Source organism: Hyperolius riggenbachi, chromosome 4, assembly GCF_040937935.1.
Source record: "Hyperolius riggenbachi isolate aHypRig1 chromosome 4, aHypRig1.pri, whole genome shotgun sequence".
In the NCBI taxonomy this organism is placed as follows: domain Eukaryota; kingdom Metazoa; phylum Chordata; class Amphibia; order Anura; family Hyperoliidae; genus Hyperolius; species Hyperolius riggenbachi.
Window position 1 is genome coordinate 390,731,359 of NC_090649.1, and position 20,892 is coordinate 390,752,250.

General features: G+C 43.7%; 1 protein-coding gene across 2 annotated transcripts in view; it reads right to left on the reverse strand.

Moving 5' to 3' along the window:
• Window positions 1–20,892, reverse strand: part of SLC30A6 (solute carrier family 30 member 6) — a 66,306-nt gene that overhangs the window by 39,583 nt on the left and 5,831 nt on the right. For both annotated transcript variants that reach the window (XM_068232172.1, XM_068232171.1), the window contains exons 2-5: window positions 18,094–18,180; window positions 14,655–14,739; window positions 9,303–9,345; window positions 1,604–1,669 (exon numbers count right to left, since the gene is read on the reverse strand). In XM_068232172.1, coding sequence (XP_068088273.1) covers window positions 1,604–1,669; window positions 9,303–9,345; window positions 14,655–14,739; window positions 18,094–18,180 — 281 coding nt within the window. The remainder of the gene's footprint in view (window positions 1–1,603; window positions 1,670–9,302; window positions 9,346–14,654; window positions 14,740–18,093; window positions 18,181–20,892) is intronic.

Consider the following 20,892-nt stretch of genomic DNA (forward strand, 5'->3'; position numbering starts at 1 on the left):
TTAAACTGCTATTTAGGAAAATGCTTTTGAAAACAAAAACCTGAGAATCGCCCATGAGGAAATGGACTAGTCCAAAACCTGTCGGTTCTGTCAGATTTTAACTGCTTACTTTTTTCGCTGGAGTGGTCCTTTAAGGTTACAGACAATATTCAGGGGTGACATACAGCAATAAGACAATACAGGAATACATGCAAACCGGATTACGCAGCACAGTATGAGTACAAGGTAATGCTTAGTCAGTCACTGGATGGGAGCATGGAGGTTAGGCAAGTCGAGGTCACTCAAAAGTTCACTCAGATCCATAGGATGGGGGTAGAGTAATGGAGGTGCCTGAACAGGTAGGAGACACAAGGAGGAGGAACCTGCTGAAGGCTTACAATCTAGAGAGAGAGGTAGGGGCACAAAAGGTAGGGGACCAGAGTTGAGCTGTAGGTTTAGAGCACCAGTTAGGGGGGGGGGGGGACAGTAGGCAAGAGTGAAAAGGTGCGTTTTAAGGGGCCTTCTTGAAGATGTTGAAGGAGGGGGAAACCCTGATGGGGGAGGGGGAAACCCCGATGGGGGGGGGGGTTGCAAAGTCCATAGTGTTGGAGCAGCTCTTGAGAAGTCCTGGAGGTGTGCATGGGACTGGGTGATGCAGGTGGCGGTCAGGCAAAGTTCACTGGAGGATCGGAAATGCAGGTTGGGCAGGTTTTGTGGAAAGATTTGTAGGCCAGCCGCCAGATACAGTATCTTGAATGTGATTCTGGACTGGATAGGATGTAACTGGAGGGATTCACAGAGGGGAGCCGCCGTGGTGGAGTGATGAGAGGAGTGGATAATTCTGGCTGCCGCGTTCATGACACACTGCAGGGGGCAATAGCCGGGGTGGGAAGATCATAAATTTCGTTTTGTCCAAGTTTAGTTTCAGGAAACTAGCAGACATCCAGGAGGAGATGGCTGATAGGCAGGAGGAGACCTTGTCCATGGTAGTGGATGGATAGGTCAGTGGTGAAGAGATAGTTCTGGGTATCATCATACTTAATGGTTTTCCAAATGTTTGTTTGGCAGTAGTGTCTTTTTTTTGGCTTTACTAGAGTGAGAAAGAAGGCCAAATCAAAAACTGACTGCTGTTTAAAGCAGGCTGATTGTTAGCACTTCTAAGCTCTGACACCTATAGACATTTCTTACATTTTAAATAATTCCCTGTGCTCTCAGCAAGCTCCCAAGAAGTGCTGTTTGAATTCAGCATAAGGAATTTGGAACACCTGAATACTCCCAACTTACTGTTTGGAAGGAACAAACATTGGAAGTTTATGAAATGCAATGTGACTTGCAAGGCAGTGAACTCTTTCTGACCCTGTCTGATTGTTCGGTGCTGAGCAGTGGCAGTCGGGAGTATATGGGTGACCTGAATTCGCTATGCCCAATATTGGGTACACACCGAGGAGGGTATGATTTCTCCCACAGCAGAATGACTGTCATATTTACTCAATTAGAAATCACTTAAATGTAGATTTATTTTGATTTACAACAATTGGTCAACATGAAATTATGAAAGATTTATGTATGTCAAAGGTGACAAGCAGTACATAATGTAAACAAAATACAAATCATTAATACCTACCCAAATGAATATGTAGGGCTGTGTTTTTTCACCATTACCCAATAGCTTATCAAACTTGTTATTAAGCTGGAAAACAACAAAATATATATTTTTTTTATTTACTTGACATTTTTATTGACAGCAGTAGTATCAATAACAATCTCAGCAGAAATAAAATGTAGCTGCCACACACTGCCAGCAAAAATGGTAACAGTAAAGATAAACAATAATCGCCAATGAAAAATAAAATATAGGGTTGTCTAGGCACAAGTGTACAGGTAGTAGACAGCATACAAGTATTTGAAGTGAAAATAACATAAAACTGCTTATTTTTTACAAGATTTATTTATAGATTATTTAGTCAGTGTTTGTGCTTTGTAAAATCCTTCCTCTCCCTGATTTACATTCTGAAATGTATCACTGGTAGTGACATCTTTTGTCCTGGTACACACCATGCAATTTCCCATCAGATAGAAGGTTCAAATAGACAATTTCCGACAGGTCCGATCTGATTTGCTGATCGATTTTGTATAGAAGTGATCTGATTTCCGATCATTTTTCTGATCAATTTTCCGAACAAACTAGTTGGAAATGATCTATTAGACCTGTCTATCGGATGGGAAATTGCATGGTGTGTACCAGAGATTAGTTCTGCCAGGTGATCTGTACAGAATGTTTGTTTACTGAGAGAACTGTGCACAGAGGGAGATATTGCTTGCTTGGCAGTTGGAAAAAGACATTATTTCCCACAATGCAACAGGGCTCACACATAGCAAACTGTCAGGACATCACACTATGGGAGGGGTTTCACCACAATATCAGCTACACAGACATTCCTGATGATGTAATCAAGAAAAGGTAAAGATTTGTCTCGTGGGAAAGGCGGTATCAACTACTGACAGGGATGAAGTTCAATCTTGGGTTAAAGTTCCTCTTTAACCACTTGAGGACCTAGGGCTTTACCCCCCTTAAAGCGGAATATAACCCTGCATTTCAACTTTGCTCTAAAACATTATTTACAGTATATTATATGCAACCAGCATTTTTTTTTTTTTACTAGACCAGCACTGGAAGGGTTACACAGGGCTTTAAAGTTCCTTTAGATTTCTGCAGATGCATCCGAAGCTGAAAAGAGATACATTTTGTTTACAGAAATGTATCTAAAAGTGTTGAATGACTCATCTCTCTGACTGAGAAGGAGCTTGGAGGACTGCCAAAGAGTGTGTAACTGTTTATCAATAGATACATAGAATGTAACAATCTGAAGTTCTGCATATCTCTCCACGGAACTTGAAACGTCTGTGTTTAACCCTTCCAATGCTGGTCTAGTAAAAAAAAAATGCTTTTTGCATATAATATGCTGTAAATAATATTTTAGAGCAAAGTTGAAATGCAGGGTTATATTCCGCTTTAAAGAGAAACTCCAACCAAGAATTGAACTTTATCCCAATCAGTAGCTGATACCCCCTTTTACATGAGAAATTGAATGATTTTCACAAACAGACCATCAGGGGGCGCTGTGTGACTAATTTTGTGCTGAAACCCCTCCCACAAGAGGCTCTGAATACCGCGGTACTCTGGGCAAACTGCCACAATGTAACAATGTTCACAGACAGGAAATGGCTGTTTAAAGCTGTCTGTAACAGCCAGAGCAGCTAGAAACAGCTACATAACTTGCCCACAGTAACAATGTCACTATGTAATACATGTCAGAATGTGAATCTGGGAGAGGAAAGATTTTACAATGAGCAAACATTGACTAAATCATTTATACATAATTATTGTAAAAATGAAACACTTTTTTTTATTAAATTATTTTCACTGGAGTTCCTCTTTAAGGACCGGCCACTTTTTTTCCATTCAGACCACTGCAGCTTTCACGGTTTATTGCTCGCTCATACAACCTACCACCTAAATGAATTTTGGCTCCATTTCTTGTCACTAATAAAGCTTTCTTTTGGTGCTATTTGATGGCTCCTGTGATTTTTACTTTTTATTATATTCATCAAAAAAGACATTAATTTTGGCAAAAAAATGTTTTTTTTTAACTTTCTGTGCTGACATTTTTCAAATAAAGTAAAATTTCTGTATACATGCAGCGCGAAAAATGTGGACAAACATGTTTTTGATAAAAAAAACCCCCATTCAGTGTATATTTATTGGTTTGGGTAAAAGTTCTAGCGTTTACAAACTATGGTGCAAAAAGTGAATTTTCCCATTTTCAAGCATCTATGACTTTTATGACCACTTGACATGTTTCATGAGGGGCTAGAATTCCAGGATAGTATAAATTCCCCCCAAATGACCACATTTTGGAAAGAAGACATCCCAAAGTATTCACTGAGAGGCATAGTGAGTTCGTAGAAGATATTAATTTTTGTCACAAGTAAGCGGAAAATGACACTTTGTGACAAAAAAAAAAAACAAAAAAAAACTTTCCATTTCTTCTAACTTGCGACAAAAAAAAAATGAAATCTGCCACGGACTCACCATGCCCCTCTCTGAATACCTTGAAGTGTCTATTTTCCAAAATGGGGTCATTTGTGGGGTGTGTTTACTGTCCTGACATTTTGGGGGGTGCTAAATTGTAAGCACCCCTGTAAAGCCTAAAGGTGCTCATTGAACTTTGGACCCCTTAGCGCAGTTAGGCTGCAAAAAAGTGCCACACATGTGGTATTGCCGTACTCAGGAGAAGTACTATAATGTGTTTTAGGGTGTATTTTTACACATACCGATGCTGGGTGGGAGAAATACCTCTGTAAATGACAATCTTTTGATTTTTTTACACACAATTGTCCATTTACAGAGTTATTTCTCCCACCCAGCATGGGTATGTGTAAAAATACACCCCAAAACACATTGTACTACTTCTCCCGAGTACGGCGATACCACATGTGTGGCACTTTTTTGCACCCTAACTGCGCTAAGGGGCCCAAAGTCCAATGAGTACCTTTAGGATTTCACAGGTCATTTTGAGAAATTTCGTTTCAAGACTACTCCTCACGTTTTAGGGCTCTATGAACTCACCGTACTACTAACAGAATACCTTGGGGTGTCTTCTTTCTAAAATGGAGTCATTTGTGGGCTTCCTATACTGTCCTGGCATTTTAGGGGCCCTAAACCGTGAGGAGTAGTCTTGAAACAAAATTTCTCAAAATGACCTGTGAAATCCTAAAGGTACTCATTGGACTTTGGGCCCCTTAGCGCAGTTAGGGTGCAAAAAAGTGCCACACATGTGGTATCGCCGTACTCGGGAGAAGTAGTACAATGTGTTTTGGGGTGTATTTTTACACATACCCATGTTGGGTGGGAGAAATAACTCTGTAAATGGACAATTGTGTGTAAAAAAATCAAAAGATTGTTATTTACAGAGGTATTTCTCCCACCCAGCATGGGTATGTGTAAAAATACACCCCAAAACACATTATACTACTTCTACCGAGTACGGCGATACCACATGATTGGCACTTTTTTGCAGCCTAACTGCGCTAAGGGGCCCAAAGTTCAATGAGTACCTTTAGGATTTCACAGGTCATTTTTGTTTCAAGACTACTCCTCACGGTTTAGGGCCCCTAAAATGCCAGGGCAGTATAGGAACCCCACTAATGACCCCATTTTAGAAAGAAGACACCCCAAGGTATTCCGTTAGGAGTATGGTGAGTTCATAGAAGTTTTTATTTTTTTGTCACAAGTTATCGGAAATTGATTTTAATTGTTTTTTTCACAAAGTGTCATTTTCCGCTAACTTGTGACAAAAAATAAAAACTTCTATGAACTCACCATACTCCTAACGGAATACCTTTGGGTGTCTTCTTTCTAGAATGGGGTCATTTGTGGGGTTCCTATACTGCCCTGGCATTTTAGGGGCCCTAAACCGTGAGGAGTAGTCTTGAAACCAACAATGTCGCAAAATGACCTGTAAAATCCTAAAGGTACTCATTGGACTTTGGGCCCCTTAGCGTACTTAGGGTGTAAAAAAGTGCCACATATGTGGTACCGCCGTACTCAGGAGAAGTAGTATAATGTGTTTTGGGGTGTATTTGTACACATACCCATGCTGGGTGGGAGAAATATCTCTGTAAATGACAATTGTTTGATTTTTTTTACACACAATTGTCCATTTACAGAGAGATTTCTCCCACCCAGCATGGGTATGTGTAAAAATACACCCCAAAACACATTATACTACTTCTCCTGAGTACGGCGATACCACATGTGACACTTTTTTGCAGCCTAGGTGCGCTAAGGGGCCCAACGTCCTAATCACAGGTCATTTTGAGGCATTTGTTTTCTAGACTACTCCTCACGGTTTAGGGCCCCTAAAATGCCAGGTCAGTATAGGAACCCCACAAGTGACCCCATTTTAGAAAGAAGACACCTCAAGGTATTCCGTTAGGTGTATGGCGAGTTCATAGAAGATTTTATTTTTTGTCACAAGTTAGTGAAAAATGACACTTTGTGAAAAAAAAAAAATCAATTTCCGCTAACTTTTGACAAAAAATAAAATCTTCTATGAACTCGTCATACACCTAACAGAATACATTGGGGTGTCTTTTTTCTAAAATGGGGTCAGTTTGTGGGGTTCCTATACCGCCCTGGCATTTTACGGGCCCAAAACCGTGAGTAGTCTGGAAACCAAATGTCTCAAAATGACTGTTCAGGGGTATAAGCATCTGAAAATTTTGATGACAGGTGGTCTATGAGGGGGCGAATTTTGTGGAACCGGTCATAAGCAGGGTGGCCTTTTAGATGACAGGTTGTATTGAGCCTGATCTGATGGATAGGAGTGCTAGGGGGTGACAGGAGGTGATTGATGGGTGTCTCAGGGGGTGGTTAGAGGGGAAAATAGATGCAATCAATGCACTGGGGAGGTGATCGGAAGGGGGTCTGAGGGGGATCTGAGGGTTTGGCCGAGTGATCAGGAGCCCACACGGGGCAAATTAGGGCCTGATCTGATGGGTAGGTGTGCTAGGGGGTGACAGGAGGTGATTGATGGGTGTCTCAAGGTGTGATTAGAGGGGGGAATAGATGCAAGCAATGCACTGGCGAGGTGATCAGGGCTGGGGTCTGAGGGCGTTCTGAGGGTATGGGCGGGTGATTGAGTGCCCTAGGGGCAGATAGGGGTCTAATCTGATGGGTAGCAGTGACAGGGGGTGATTGATGGGTAATTAGTGGGTGTTTGGAGGAGAGAACAGATGTAAACACTGCACTTGGGAGGTGATCTGATGTCGGATCTGCGGGCGATCTATTGGTGTGGGTGGGTGATCAGATTTCCCGCAAGGGGCAGGTTAGGGGCTGATCGATGGGTGGCAGTGACAGGGGGTGATTGATGGGTGGCAGTGACAGGGGGTGATTGATGGGTGATCAGTGGTTTATTACAGGGAAGGACAGATGTAAATAATGCCCTGGAGAATTGATAAGGGGGGGTCTGAGGGCAATCTGAGCGTGTAGGCGGGTGATTGGGTGCCCGTAAAGGGGCAGATTAGGGTCTGATCTGATGGGTAACAGTGACAGGTGGTGATAGGGGGTGATTGATGGGTAATTAGTGGGTGTTTAGAGGAGACAATAGATGTAAACACTGCGCTTGGGTGGTGATCTGATGTCGGATCTGCGGGCGATCTATTGGTGTGGGTGGGTGATCAGATTGCCCGCAAGGGGCAGGTTAGGGGCTGATTGATGGGTGGCAGTGACCGGGGGTGATTGATGGGTGGCAGTGACAGGGGGTGATTGATGGGTGATTGACAGGTGATCAGTGGGTTATTACAGGGAAGCACAGATGTAAATATTGCACTGGCGAATTGATAAGGGGGGGGGGTCTGAGGGCAATCTGAGCGTGTAGGCGGGTGATTGGGTGCCCGCAAGGGGCAGATTAGGGTCTGATCTGATGGGTAACAGTGACAGGTGGTGATAGGGGGTGATTGATGGGTGATTGATGGGTAATTAGTGGGTGTTTAGAGGAGAGAATAGATGTAAACACTGCGCTTGGGTGGTGATCTGATGTCGGATCTGCGGGCGATCTATTGCTGTGGGTGGGTGATCAGATTGCTGACAAGGGGCAGGTTATGGGCTGATTGATGGGTGGCAGTGACAGGGGGTGATTGATGGGTACTTCCGTATGGCCGGCGGGATGTTGTGGCGGGTGAGCGGCAACAGGCGGAGGATCGCGTCACGGATGACGCGATCGCTCCGCCCATGCCCCTACAAGGACCGCCGCCATTTGTCTATACGGCGGTCCTTGCGGGGTCCACTTCCCGGCCGCCATTTGTCAATACGGCGGTCGGGAAGTGGTTAAGAGGAATTGTCGCAAAAAATTTAAAATTTCAAACACATACAAATAAAAAGTACGTTTCTTCCTGAGTAAAATGAGCCATACATTACTTTTCTCCTATGTTGCTGTCACTTACAGTAAGTAGTAGAAATCTGACATTACCGACAGGTTTTGGGCTAGTCCATCTCTCCATAGGGGATTTTCATAGTCTTTATTCTTTATAAAGACATTCCCTGAAAAAGATTTATACTAAGATGCTGGCCAGCCTCCCTGCTTGCTGCACACTATTTTGGCAGTTGGACAGAGCAACTGCCATTCTCTAAGTGTTTTTAAAAAGAGAACCTGTACTGAGTAAAATTATTTAAAATAAACACGAGGTAACTTCAAATGAACATTACATAGTTACCTTGCCATCAGTTCCTCTCAGAAGCGCACCATTCTCTTCTGACAGTGATCCCTTCCAGTTCTGACAACATTTTGTCAGAACTGAAATATATCAGTTGCTGTCAGTTACAGCTGAGAGGAGAATTGATGTGTCCATGTTTCCCTATGGCTCAAGTGGGCGATGTTACAGTTTAACTGTGTGCTGAGCAGAAAGCGGTTATGGTGCAATGGCCATTTTCAAAACGGAGGACGGAGAAATCCATTGATCACAGTGGACAAACAGGACGCAGGAGAGGAAAAAGAGGTTGAGGAGTAGACTACACAGGAGGTAAGTATGACTTGTGTATGCTTATTTTGACTTTTAATTTTCAGTTCAGGTTTTCTTTAAAAGTAAAGAAAACCATGAGAACTCCCCTATGAGGAGATGAGTTAGTCTGAAGCCTGTCGGTTCTGTCAGATTTCTACTACCTACTGTAAGAGACAGCAACATAGGAGAAAAGTAATGTATGGCTCATTTTACTCTGGGAGAAATGTACTTCTTATTTGTATGTGTTTTAAATTTTAAGATTCTCACGACAGTTCCTCTTTCGTTTAAAGAGGAACTCCAGTAAAAATAATACAATAAAAAAAGTGCTTAATTTTTACAATAAATATGTATAAATGATGTAGTCAGTGTTTGCTCATTGTAAAATCTTTCCTCTCCCTGATTTACATTCAGGCATTTATCACATGGTGACATTTTTACTGCTGCCAGGTGATGTCAGTGGAATGAGATGCTGCTTGCTTTTAGCGGTTGGAAAAAGCTGTCATTTCCCACAATGCAACAAGGCTCCCATAATGTGATGTCAGGACCTCAGAGCTAGGAGGCGCTGACATCACACTGTGGGAGGAGTTTCACTACAAAATCAGCCATACAGAGCCCCCTGATGATTCGTTTGAGAAAAGAAACAGATTTCTCATGAGAAAGGGGGTATCAGCTGCTAATTGGGATGAAGTTCAATTCTTGGTTACGTTTTCTTTTTAAGTTAGGGGAATAAAAAAATCAGCTTTACTGAATTTTAGTCTTACCTGAAAAGGTCAAAGATTGTCAAATAGGTATACGCCGTCAGAGCTGAAAGATGGATAAATCAGGTTACATGGTGCTGTTTAAAGTAACATAAGAGACATAGCTGTGTGCATATATTAATCACCACTAGTAGTCCCTGACATCACTTCCAGCCATGTTAAACAAGACCCGTTTCTAGATACACAAATGAGGAACCAGAAACGTTCATAATCTGGGACTGTCCCTGAAAAACAGGAATGATAATTATACAGTAGAGCATGTCTGTTCCAAAGGAGGCCTATTCATCAAGTGTTGGCGTGAAACTACAGTCATTTTTAAAGGGAAATTCCAGTTTTGTTAGTACTTGAGTTAGATTTAGTATTAAGCCGAGAAGGGACCCAAGTAACAAGGATTCAATACTTACAGCTTGCTGATCTGTGTAGTCAGCTAGGAGGCGCCAAACATAATAAAATAGCTAAAAAGTTTAAAAAGGGAAGGAGAAAACTTACCCTGCATTTACTAAAAATGAGTGGAGATAAGTTACTACCCCTCCCTCCCTTATTAAACAGTTTTTAGCTATTTTATAGAGATCTGGGTTCAAATCTCGGCTCTGGTTGTTCACGAAGCTGCACCTATTCAGTAAGGAGTTTCTTGGGCAAGTCTCCCTAAGGGTGGCCAAACATGGTACAATTTTTCATTTTTTTTTCGATTAGATAATTTAGTTCGATTATTCTGTTAGATCGAACAAAGATTTTTCCAGCATCTGATTTTTCTCGAAAAAACGTGATAATCGTTCGAATTTCTTGATCGAAAAAAAAAAATATTTTCAACTTTCATTCGATTCGATCATTTAGATCGAATAAACGGGATAATCGAACGTTTTTATTGTTCCATGTATGGCCACCATTACACTGCCACTGCCTACTGAGTGCGCTCTTGTGGCTGCCTCACAAGCTCTTTGAGTCCGATAGGAGAAAGATACTATACAAATACTGGAATTTTATAGTAAGGTGGGTATGCATATTCCGCCTTTTCTATAACTTCTTACCAATCCTAGTGGCTGTCTCTGTGTAATTCCCCTCTTGCCCCCATCCATAATGTTGGCAGTTACAAAATCTACAGCTCCCGTACTGCCCCTGATGTATATTGAGCCATTCAGAACTGGTGAGCGGTACATGTCAATTCTGGCTCCACCGTCAGTTCACCGCGTGGTCCCAGTCAACCAATCAGCCTGTAGTTACTCGTGTGAGAGCCTCTCCTAAGAACTACATTACTCACAAGCCCAATAGCTGCAGCTACCTATGCAATCAGTGCAAGATAGGACGTACTCTCAAGGCTTCTTCATCTTGATGACTCTTATCCCTAATGCAGCCCATAAAGTAAGAGTTTAAAGCGGATCCGAGATGAAAAACTAACTATAACAAGTAACTTGTCTATATATCTTATCTATAGTTAAGATAGTTTAAACAGCATATCTAGCTGCAAACAGCTTCAAAAGTTTATGATTATTTATTCCTGTGATACAATGAGGGCAGCCATGTTCTGTTTGTCACATTGTCACAAGCTGAGGGCTGGAGATGCCATCAGCTTGCCCGTGTGTAAATTCAGTCCCCTCTCTTCCTCCCTCCTCCCCTCTGCCTCTGAAATCAATGGCTAGTAACCTCCTCCTCCTCCTGCCCAGACTGAGCTCCCATAAGCCCTTGCTACAGTGCCAAGGCACAAAAGGAGCTGTGGGCGAGGCTTGTTTCGTTTAGAGGGAATTGGAGTATTAAAACAAAACAAAAAAAAAGTATTTGGCTTCAGGAATGCCCTATAAACTATATGAAAGGAACAGAATTATGCAATGAGTAAAAGTTTATCTCGGATCTACTTTAAAGTGTGTAGGGTGGGGTTATCCCACATTGTACTGATGAATTTATGTTTACGGCCATTTAGATGTAAAATGAAGAGTGGCATTTATACTATCTGCATTCCCTTATTGCGAGATGGAACTCAAATCATGGGGCTACTACTAGTCAGTAACAGTATGCTAAAAACAAGAGTCTGTTTTCTGTATTCTGAATATTTATCTTTTGTCCTAACCTATAGCGCCGACATATTACGCAGCGCTGTACAGTGTGTGTGTGTGTGTGTGTGTGTGTGTGTGTGTGTGTGTGTGTGTGTGTGTGTGTGTGTGTGTATATATAATCAACTGGGGAGTATGAAGCTTTTAAAGGGTACCTGTAACCTAAGTTAGATACTTACCTCAGTAGGAGGGAGCCTCTGGATGGAGGCTTCCCTGGTCTCCCTATGCCTCTACTGTGCTGGGACCCTCTAAACAAACTTCAATATTGAACTTGAATATTGCTCGCAGCTGCGTTTCCCACAGTGTACAAGTGCGGTCGCGCAGAGGAGGCGCAAAGTATGGCCTGTGCCTGCCCAGTACGACAGGTGCCTGCTCATGTACGACTTTATTCTCCGTACACAAGCGGCTCCGTTCTACTGTGTAGGTGCAAACCCGTTGGCGCCTGCGCAGTGCAGTAGCGCAAGGACTTGGAGGGGAGTACAGTGGTGAAGAGGAAGAGGGTTCCAACTGGCAGCGGAGGGGTTGGGGGTGGGAGGATCGGGAAAGAATCTGGAGTATTTAGAGGCTTCCCCTTACTTTTATAGTTACAGGTTTATTTTAAAGCAACCTGAAGCGTAAAAAAACCTAATGATATAACAATCTGTATGTGTAATACGGATAATGAATAGACAAACACGGAAGATTTATATTGCGCTTTTCTCCTGGTGGTCTCAAAGCGCAAGAGCTGCAGCCACTAGGACACGCTCTATAGGCAGTAGCAGTGTTAGGGAGACTTGCCCAAGGTCTCTTACTGAATAGGTGCTGGCTTCCTAAACAGGCAGAGCCAAGATTTGAACCCTGATCTCCTGTGTCAGAGGCAGAGCCCTTAACCAACCAGCCACCAATAGAACATGAGTAGCAAAGAAAAGAGTCTCATATTTTTATGTTCCGCACTATAGCTGTTTTTTGTATAACATTGCATCATAGTTGCAGTTTTAAATCATACCCTGTATTTTAAATTATAAAACAGAGCAGAAATAATGACCCTTTAAACTTTTCTGCAGTAAAACCTTATCTCAAGCTGTCTCTCACTGTTGAGGACTGTATTGGTTGAACAGCTCTTTAGATAACAACTGAAGTTCTTTAAAATGTAACCAAGTGCAAAATTAGATACTTACCTAAAGAGTGGGAAGCCTCAGGATCCTATTGAGGCTTGCCTCTCTATTCTAATGTCCCTTATAGCTGAGCAACCCCCCCCCCACCCCCCAAAAAGGGACAAAGCGATGTTGCTAATCACATCGGGGTGCACAGCTCTTTTCCCTCTATTGTGGCCCACGCATGCACTATAAGCCACATGTCTATTCCCGGCCAGCAACGGGGGACATCTGAGTAGAGAGGGAAGCCTCAATAGGATCCGGAGGCTTCCCTCTCCTAGGGTGAGTATCTGATTTTGATCCTGAGCTTCTGCTCGGCATCGCTTTAAAGAAAGCCCAAGGTGGGCTCATAAAATTAAAAAAAAAAAAAAAAAAAAAGGGTAGGCTATCTTATCCGGGGGGGCTGAGCAGATCAGGTAGCCGCAAAAAACGCCCCTACCGTGGACCGCACTGGCCCACTTTCACTTTCGTGACCTCTGGGCCACGATGCTGGAATGAGAGAATGAGTCTCATTCACAGCATGCAGGGAGGCGGGGAAGTGGCAGGGGGCATTTTGATCAGGGAATCCCTCTCCCTGTGTTTACCTCAGAGATAGCAACAAATAATGTCGCCAATCTCGGGGGGCTATAGCGCGCGGTGGGGAGGGGGGGGGGGGCAGAGAGTGGCATCTGGGGGACACAGAGGCATGTCATGAGGCAGAGAACATGCCTTTGTGTCCCATCTGCCCCCCTGCCCAAGAACCACCTTGGGTTCTCTTTAACTCTTCTTGTACTGGAAAACAATAAGACTCTTTCCTTTGCTACTAATGCTCTGTTTCTTAGCTGTGCAGCACATACAATTGATTATCTCAGAAGTTTATTTTCGCTTCAGGTTTGCTTTAACTTTGCAGTAATATCTTTGAATCCACCACCACTTACAGCTTCCTACCAGCCAGTGCAGTACAAAGCTATGCAGCAACTGATTCTCTGCCACTCCTCATTCCCAAAATATAATATTTTAATCAGAATCTGCTGACTGAAGAAGCCAAGATTTTCAATAGCTAATTATTCATGTTCAATGTTTCTATCAAATCTAACATCTAATAGGTTAATAGCAATAGGCAGTGAATGGGTTATGCTTTGCCTAGAGCGTAATGTCATACCAGCTTATGGATAAATACAACAGATTTGTCACTTAGGCGGGTCATACACAGGTCCATTTTTCAAATCTGATTTGGTCATTTTGATCAAACCTACTAGCACAATGATTTCTTGATTAAATTCCTGCTGAAATCTAATCAAGATCAATGGACAAGGGTGGGGAGAGATGGAGTGCTTGTTGGATCAGGTTAGTTAAAAAAATGAATGTTAAAAGAAAAAACAAACAAACCCCCCCCAGATACTTACCTATGGAGAGGGAAGGTTTTGGGTCCTATCAGACCCGGATTTATATCACAGGAGCCTATAGGCACAGATGTCCTGGCTCCCTAGACTCCGCCCTCCATAAACCGGCAAACCCCGCTGAACTGCAACACAAGTGTGCTGGCTGGCCCAGCTGTCACTTCTCCGTAACTTCCCTTGCCCTTAATAAGTAGCTACAGGTACAGGTTAGTATTAGGTAGCCAGAAGTACCCTCAAAATGAAGTAGCTAGAGGTGCCTTCAAGTATTAGGTAGCCAGAGGTACCAACAACTGAAGGTAGATCTTGTCAGTGGAATGCCGAGACCCGGGTGAGTAGCCTCTCATTTATACTCTGCTCGGGACTCTGCAAAAGGGAAGGCAGGAGGGAGGGAGTGAGCTACCTTTCCATCATCAGGCACCTGAAAGCAGATGCCTACAGTGCCTTATGGCAAATCCGGCACTGGGTCCTATAGAGCTTTCCCACACCTCTCCAGCTCCTCTCATTCCAGCTACAGGGATGTAAGCAGTGACAATCAGTCAAATACTGCTCTCTGCCACCGCGGGAGCATTCGGGCTCCCGAAGACTTCCGAAGCCTCCTGTGGCGGGGGATTCAAACTGGGGTGACATCATTGGAACACGGGGACCGTGAGAGGAGCGGGAAGGCTCCATAGGACCCAGAGACCTCAGCTTAACATTAGCATTAACTGTATCAATAGTTTTGCTAGAGGATGAGATAAGAAGCCGTTTATTGATGGTTCTGACACTGCCGCAAATAAAAGCATGTAAACACTTACGTACCCATACTATTTGTAGAATTGCACCATGTCAGTAAGAATCCTGTGCAAACTATATTTACTGCGCCAAACAGCAAGATCTTCCATGACTAAAACAGAAAGCATGAAAACTGTTAAACAATGTAGTCCGGAACTGCAAAAATGTTATACATTACTTCACAGTATTATAGGAAGTTTGAAACATAATCAGTCGTTCAAATGGATATTAATGTGCAATTTAACCAACAGTGCTAAGACAGGCGCTATTAGTTTTCAGCTTGCAAGAAAAGCTCAATTAGTGTGTACAGCAGTGAATCATAGAGATGTGTATCAGTATCAGGCAATTGCATAACTAGGGTATGTCGGGTATAATTTGTGCACTAGGCCCCAGATTAGTGGGGTACGGAAGGGCACAAGCCATGGTCACCATACCCTTCATTAGCAGGGCAACAATGCAGCTTCAGATCTCACCGGCTTTGATGAGGTAGGGCTGTCACTTCCTTATGTAGAGTGACGGTGCCTACCCTCCCACACACTGTCATTGGCTGGTGCAGGGTGATTGCACTTATGCACCTCTTCAGGCCAGCCATCCTTCATCACCGCCATGCAGCATCTCCCTTCTCCTAATCTCCATCGCTGTCCAATCAATAATGACGTGGGCAGGAAGTTGGAGGTCAGAAGACAACGCAGAAGAGATGAACACCAGCTGAGCTGAAGAGTGTCAGGACACTTAATGGTCATCACCCTACACCAGGCAGTGACAGCAAGTTAAGAGCATGGAGAAGGGGGTTTTATTTGGGATCTGCCATGATGTGGTCTGTCAGTTACTGTGTTACTGAAGCCACGAACAATAAAAGTAGGCCATCATGCAGTGTTAAGGAGTCTTGTCAAAGGACTCTTTATTGAACAGGCGCTGGATTTGACCAGGATTTGAACAATGCTCTCCTATGTCAGAGGTAGTTCTCTTAGCCAGTATACTATCCACAGACTGAGCTGTGTTACGACTCATACACACGCTTGACTAAAGTCGGCCGATAACGGCGGCCTGAGCCAATAATCGAGTGGGTGTACAGCGGCCCTTGGCGCCAACATGCAAGCGATCTGCCCAGTGGATCGACTCTCCCCCTGTGACGGCCGATCCCATTGTCTATGCCATGCACACGCCGCTCCATTGTCCCTCCGCCTCCCTGCATAGCAACACAGCGTGTCGTCAGTTCCACAGGTAACTCACATCTGTGCAGCCTGGCCCAGCGTTATTGCCAAAGGGGATCCCGATCCCGACGGGTGAAATCCATCAAAGGTGTGTACGCACCATTACAGGAGGGCAGTCTGTTACCCGGGTCTATTCTAGGGTGCTGTCTGTTACTGGAAGGGGAGCTCTCAAGAGGTGTTGTTACTAGGGACTATCAGGGAGTCAGGTGTATCTGTTACAGGGGATCTGTTAAGGAGGGGGGTGAACTGCACATTATAGGGGACAGTCATGGATGGGCTGTACAGTTGCTGGGGTCTGTAGGTTACTGGGAGGCTCTTATGACTTGTTGTCTGTTAGCTAGGGTCTATTAAGGGGGTGCTGTCTGGTACCGGGGGAGGAAGGAAGGATATACGGTCTATTACTGAGGGGCTGTCTGTTACTGGGGTCTTTCACAGAGAAATGCTGTATACATTATTTGGGAGGATTGCTTTGTCATCTTGAGGACATGCTGCCTGGTTGTTTTTTGTGGGATATGCTGTTGCCTAATTGTTTTTTGAGAAACTTGTACACTGACAATTTTATGTCACTGTACGACTGTAATGAGTAGCGGAGATACCGCCGCACGGGCAATCAGCAGGGCGGCTGTCTCCACGTTAAAGCCGGCGGCCTTTTCCGCACAGCAACATGTCTCTGGTTCACCTGGTCCTTCTAGTGCACACAGATGGAGAGCTACGCGCGAGCCAGGCAACAGGACCTTTATGCCAGCAGAAGGGGAATCAGCTGATCAGGCCGATCAGCTGATCCCAGCTGGACTCTGGATTGGCTGAGTGGCTGGGGCGGCGCTGCGAGGCGCTGTAAGTATATATAGGACTTGCTTGTCAGTTGCAGGTTGTCTGCCATTGCGAATACTCACGTGTGAGCACTCAGACCTCAGTCAGATCTTACAGTGTGTTAGAACCAGTTGGAGCTGGGAATTCACACTTAGCCAGATTCCGCTTTAGTCTCTATTGTGTTATTGTACTGTTATACTCTAGACTAGTTCCCAGGTGTTGAGACCAAGGACCTCACACCTAAGACTAGGAGATTGTTGTGTTACTACTGTTATACTTCAGACTAGTTCCCAGGTGTTGAGACCAAGGACCTCACACCTCAGACTAGGATTGTGCTATACGGTTACCTGTTATGATCTCTGGCTTTGTTGACCACTCTCCTGCTTACTGATTCGGTACCTTACCTATCTGTCTACCCGTTGCCAACCTTGCCTGTACCCGGATACCGTATCAGTCTTCTGTCTCTGTACTTTTTCTGCTCGTGTGTTGCCGAAATGGCCTGTATGACCCTTCTGGCTGTCCATCGTCCCTTGGGTGAGCAGCCTCACTGTACTCATTGTGACACCAACTCTCTAGGTGTCCATTAGCTGTAAAAGCTGCCTGCTCCGCAGGAAGACCTCCTTACAGTCCAGTCAGGGGACTTTACCACATAGAAGTCCACTGGGTTCAGTACAGTCTGATTCCCAGCCCATCAGGGAATCCTTGGCTGCAGTACAGTCTGATTCCCGATCCATCAGGGAATCCCTGGCTGCAGTACAATCTCCATTTCCTCCTCTTAAGGAGGTTAGTGTCTATACAGTCAGAGGCCACCTGCACCTCAGGTGTCCACTGGCTGCAGTGCAGTCCAATTCCCTGCTCTTCAGGGAATCCTTGGCTGCAGTAGTATCTGTATCTACCGCCCCTCGGGCGATAACCTTTCTTACTGTTGCACCAAACACTCACACTACATTAGGTGTCCTCTGTCAAGCTATACTTGTATTATTGGTGATTCTGCAGATTACCATATAATCAGGTATAACATCTGTATTATTGGTGATACTGCATATCATCAATAATCAGATACACTCTGTGTGCTGACCCCATTCGTTACAACGACTGACCTATTCCCAGACCTCATTCGTAGTGGATATACTTTATTTGAGGCCTTGTCAAACTGCACCCCCCCCCCCCCCCCACCCACCATCCCGACAGAGTTTCAGTGCTTGCCCTGGGCCCTGCTTATCATACTTACACCACTGGGAAAGTTCAATTCAATCAGCACAACTGAACCAAGTGATTCAAACATTTTCTAAATAAGTTCATCAGCAATATTATCTGACCTGTACAATATTTGCCCAGCAGTTTCTTGTTTACACCTGGCCAAGTTTCACTAATTCATCTCCACCCCTCCCCCCTCTGGTTAAAGCTGCCAATCAGCAGGATCAGTATTTATATGCACTTACTCTACGATCTGAAGTCACTAAACGAAACTCCTGCATCAATTTTCCCAGCAGAGAGCGCTGTGTCTTCCGGAAAAGGTGTATGGTCCCCTTAAACACATAAAAAAATGAAGGGTGTTCAGTGGTTACTGACTATAGCTAAGTGCACGCAATAGGTAAACGTTTTTGATTACACGCAATTCCCAGTGAATGACCACCATCTGAAAACGTTATGCAATGATTCTGTACATACACCACATATACAGCTGTTCACCACACTACATATGCGGAGCACGCATGCTGCACTTGTAGGGAACTGACACATGCCTGCCATATATGGAGTATGAGGACATTTATTCAAAGTTTATGCAGAGAAGTCAAATACCATACATATACTTTCACCATTGGTCATTTGTGATCTACAGATACTTGTACACATGGTCTCACATGCACAATAATTGCACAAACAGATCTGCAAAGATAGAAGGTTCATTGTGCCTAAGAACAGTTTTTGGACTGTTTTTCAACGACTGATTGCCTGATGCCTGGTTGTGGATCATTAGTTCCATAGAGGGTCAGCCACTCAATCTGGTGTTCGTCTTGAAATCTATCTGGTGGAGAACTGTCACAAGGTGTCTGCATGCACACGCATTAATCTGGGTGCATTGTGTATATAACAGTATTATGCTATGTGGCGTTATCTGTTTATTTTTGCATGACACCCAGAAAAAGATGGCCGCCATAGAAAGGATTCAAGGTGGAATCCTCATTAAGCGTTGTTGCTAATCTGTGATTTGGTCGGCCAAGCAATCTGTTTTTTTATGGTGTGATTGGGAAGAACACTGATGTGGCTCTAAACGCATAAACTGGAATATAAGTGGTTACATGAAGAGTCTGTTGTAGAACCGGACTGTATTATTGTGCCATCTTGCTATATACCCCAGTGGAGACAGTTTAAAAAGGAGGCCGTATACAGTATTGTCTATTGTCAACTAGAATCATCTCTTTTAGTCCTCAACTCAGATTAGACGGGATTGGCACGCTCTGTCACATTAATCTTCTTCTTCTGACGATCTCATCGTACTTCCTGCGTACGCTAACGGGAGCAGATTAGACGGGATCGCGGGGCTGGATTGTCACATTGGTCAGATTGGGTCACCCTGAGCTGCTTAGTTACTCTGTTGTACTGGTCCAAGCCCTATCTCATACAGCCTTATCAATCCCTGCCATGTACTGATGATGACCAAAAGTCCGAAACAGGCTGTCTACATGTGGGTTTGATAAGGCTGTGTAAAATTTAAAGTTATAGGCTTGCTATACACCAGCGGTTCTGGATGCTTGCTTGGCTTACCAAGGGTCGAAAAGGGATAATTTGCATATACAGTAGTAGTGCATTGTATGTAACCACAAATGTTCACTTATAGCTGAATTATTGCAGATTTCCTTCTGTTTTAAGAAGGCAAATTACACCAAGCTTTGCTTTTTTTAGTTGGAGGGCTTTTTGGTCCCTTTTATCCCCCTATATATTCCTAGTAGTTTGGGTCACCGTGAGCTGCTTGGTTACTCTGTTAGTCCTCAACTAGGTTACTTTTTCATACATGTTGATATGTATACTTCATTTGTCTTTATTCATAGATAAAGATGCATAAAATTAAAAGGAAAAATGGGCATCAACTCAGAATTATTATGAATAATAATAACAACAACAATTCCAGTATTTGTATACGGCTTTTCTCCTGTCAGACTCAAAGCGCTTGTGAGGCAGTCACTAGAGCGCACTCTGTAGGCAGTAACAGTGTTAGGGAGTCTTGCCCAAGAACTCCTTACTGAATAGGTGCTGGCTTACTGAACAGGAATAGCCGAGATTCAAACCCAGGTCTCTTGTGTCAGAGGCAGAGTTGTTAGCCAGTACACTATCCAACCACTTTTTAGTATCTCATTAACCATTCACCATTCCTGCTATACAACCCTATCCACATCAACTTTGATATACTGTTATGCTCTCAATAACGCTGCAGAAAAAGATGCTGGCTGCCCACAATTTAAAAACTTTGTGCGCAAGCTGCATTCATGTATACTGAACAAAGACATGTGACGCTAAATGCTAATGTCTCTTTCATACAGAATGCTGAACTGAGCACTTGTCGGGCACTGCGGCCTCCCATCTGTCAAACGGCAGCATTACTGACCCCACAAGTGTCAGCATTTGGCATGCAGTACGGTTATCTGGCAGCAAAAAGCATCTTGCTGCATCTGCATGCAGCTGTGCTCAGTTGTGATTCAGTGGCCTCAATTCACTAAGCTTTATCAAACACTTTATCAAACGTTTGATAATTTACCTCATGAGTAAAATCTAATTTTAAATTCACTAAGGTGTTATAGATTTATTAAACATTTTATCGATAAAACATTCGATACATCTATAACACCTTAGTGAATTTAAAATTAGATTTTACTCATGAGGTAAATTATCAAATGTTTGATAAAGTGTTTGATAAAGCTTAGTGAATTGAGGCCAGTGCCACTGCATGTGCCGAATGCTAGCAAGCCAGTGCACTGGAGAAGTGAAATCACTGCCTTCAACATCCCATGTGAAAGAGGCCCAACAGCGGTACCAGGTGGAATGCACTGCTCAGCACCATAGCATATGTGAATAGGTCCAAAAAGGACAACTGAGGCAAGAGGGAAGTGGAGGCTGCCATATTTATTTCCTTTTAAGCAATACCAGTTGCCTAGCTATCCTGCTGATCTTCTGCCTCCAATACTTTTAGCCATAGTCCCTGCCTGAACAAGCATATGCAGATCAGGGGTTTCTGACATTAT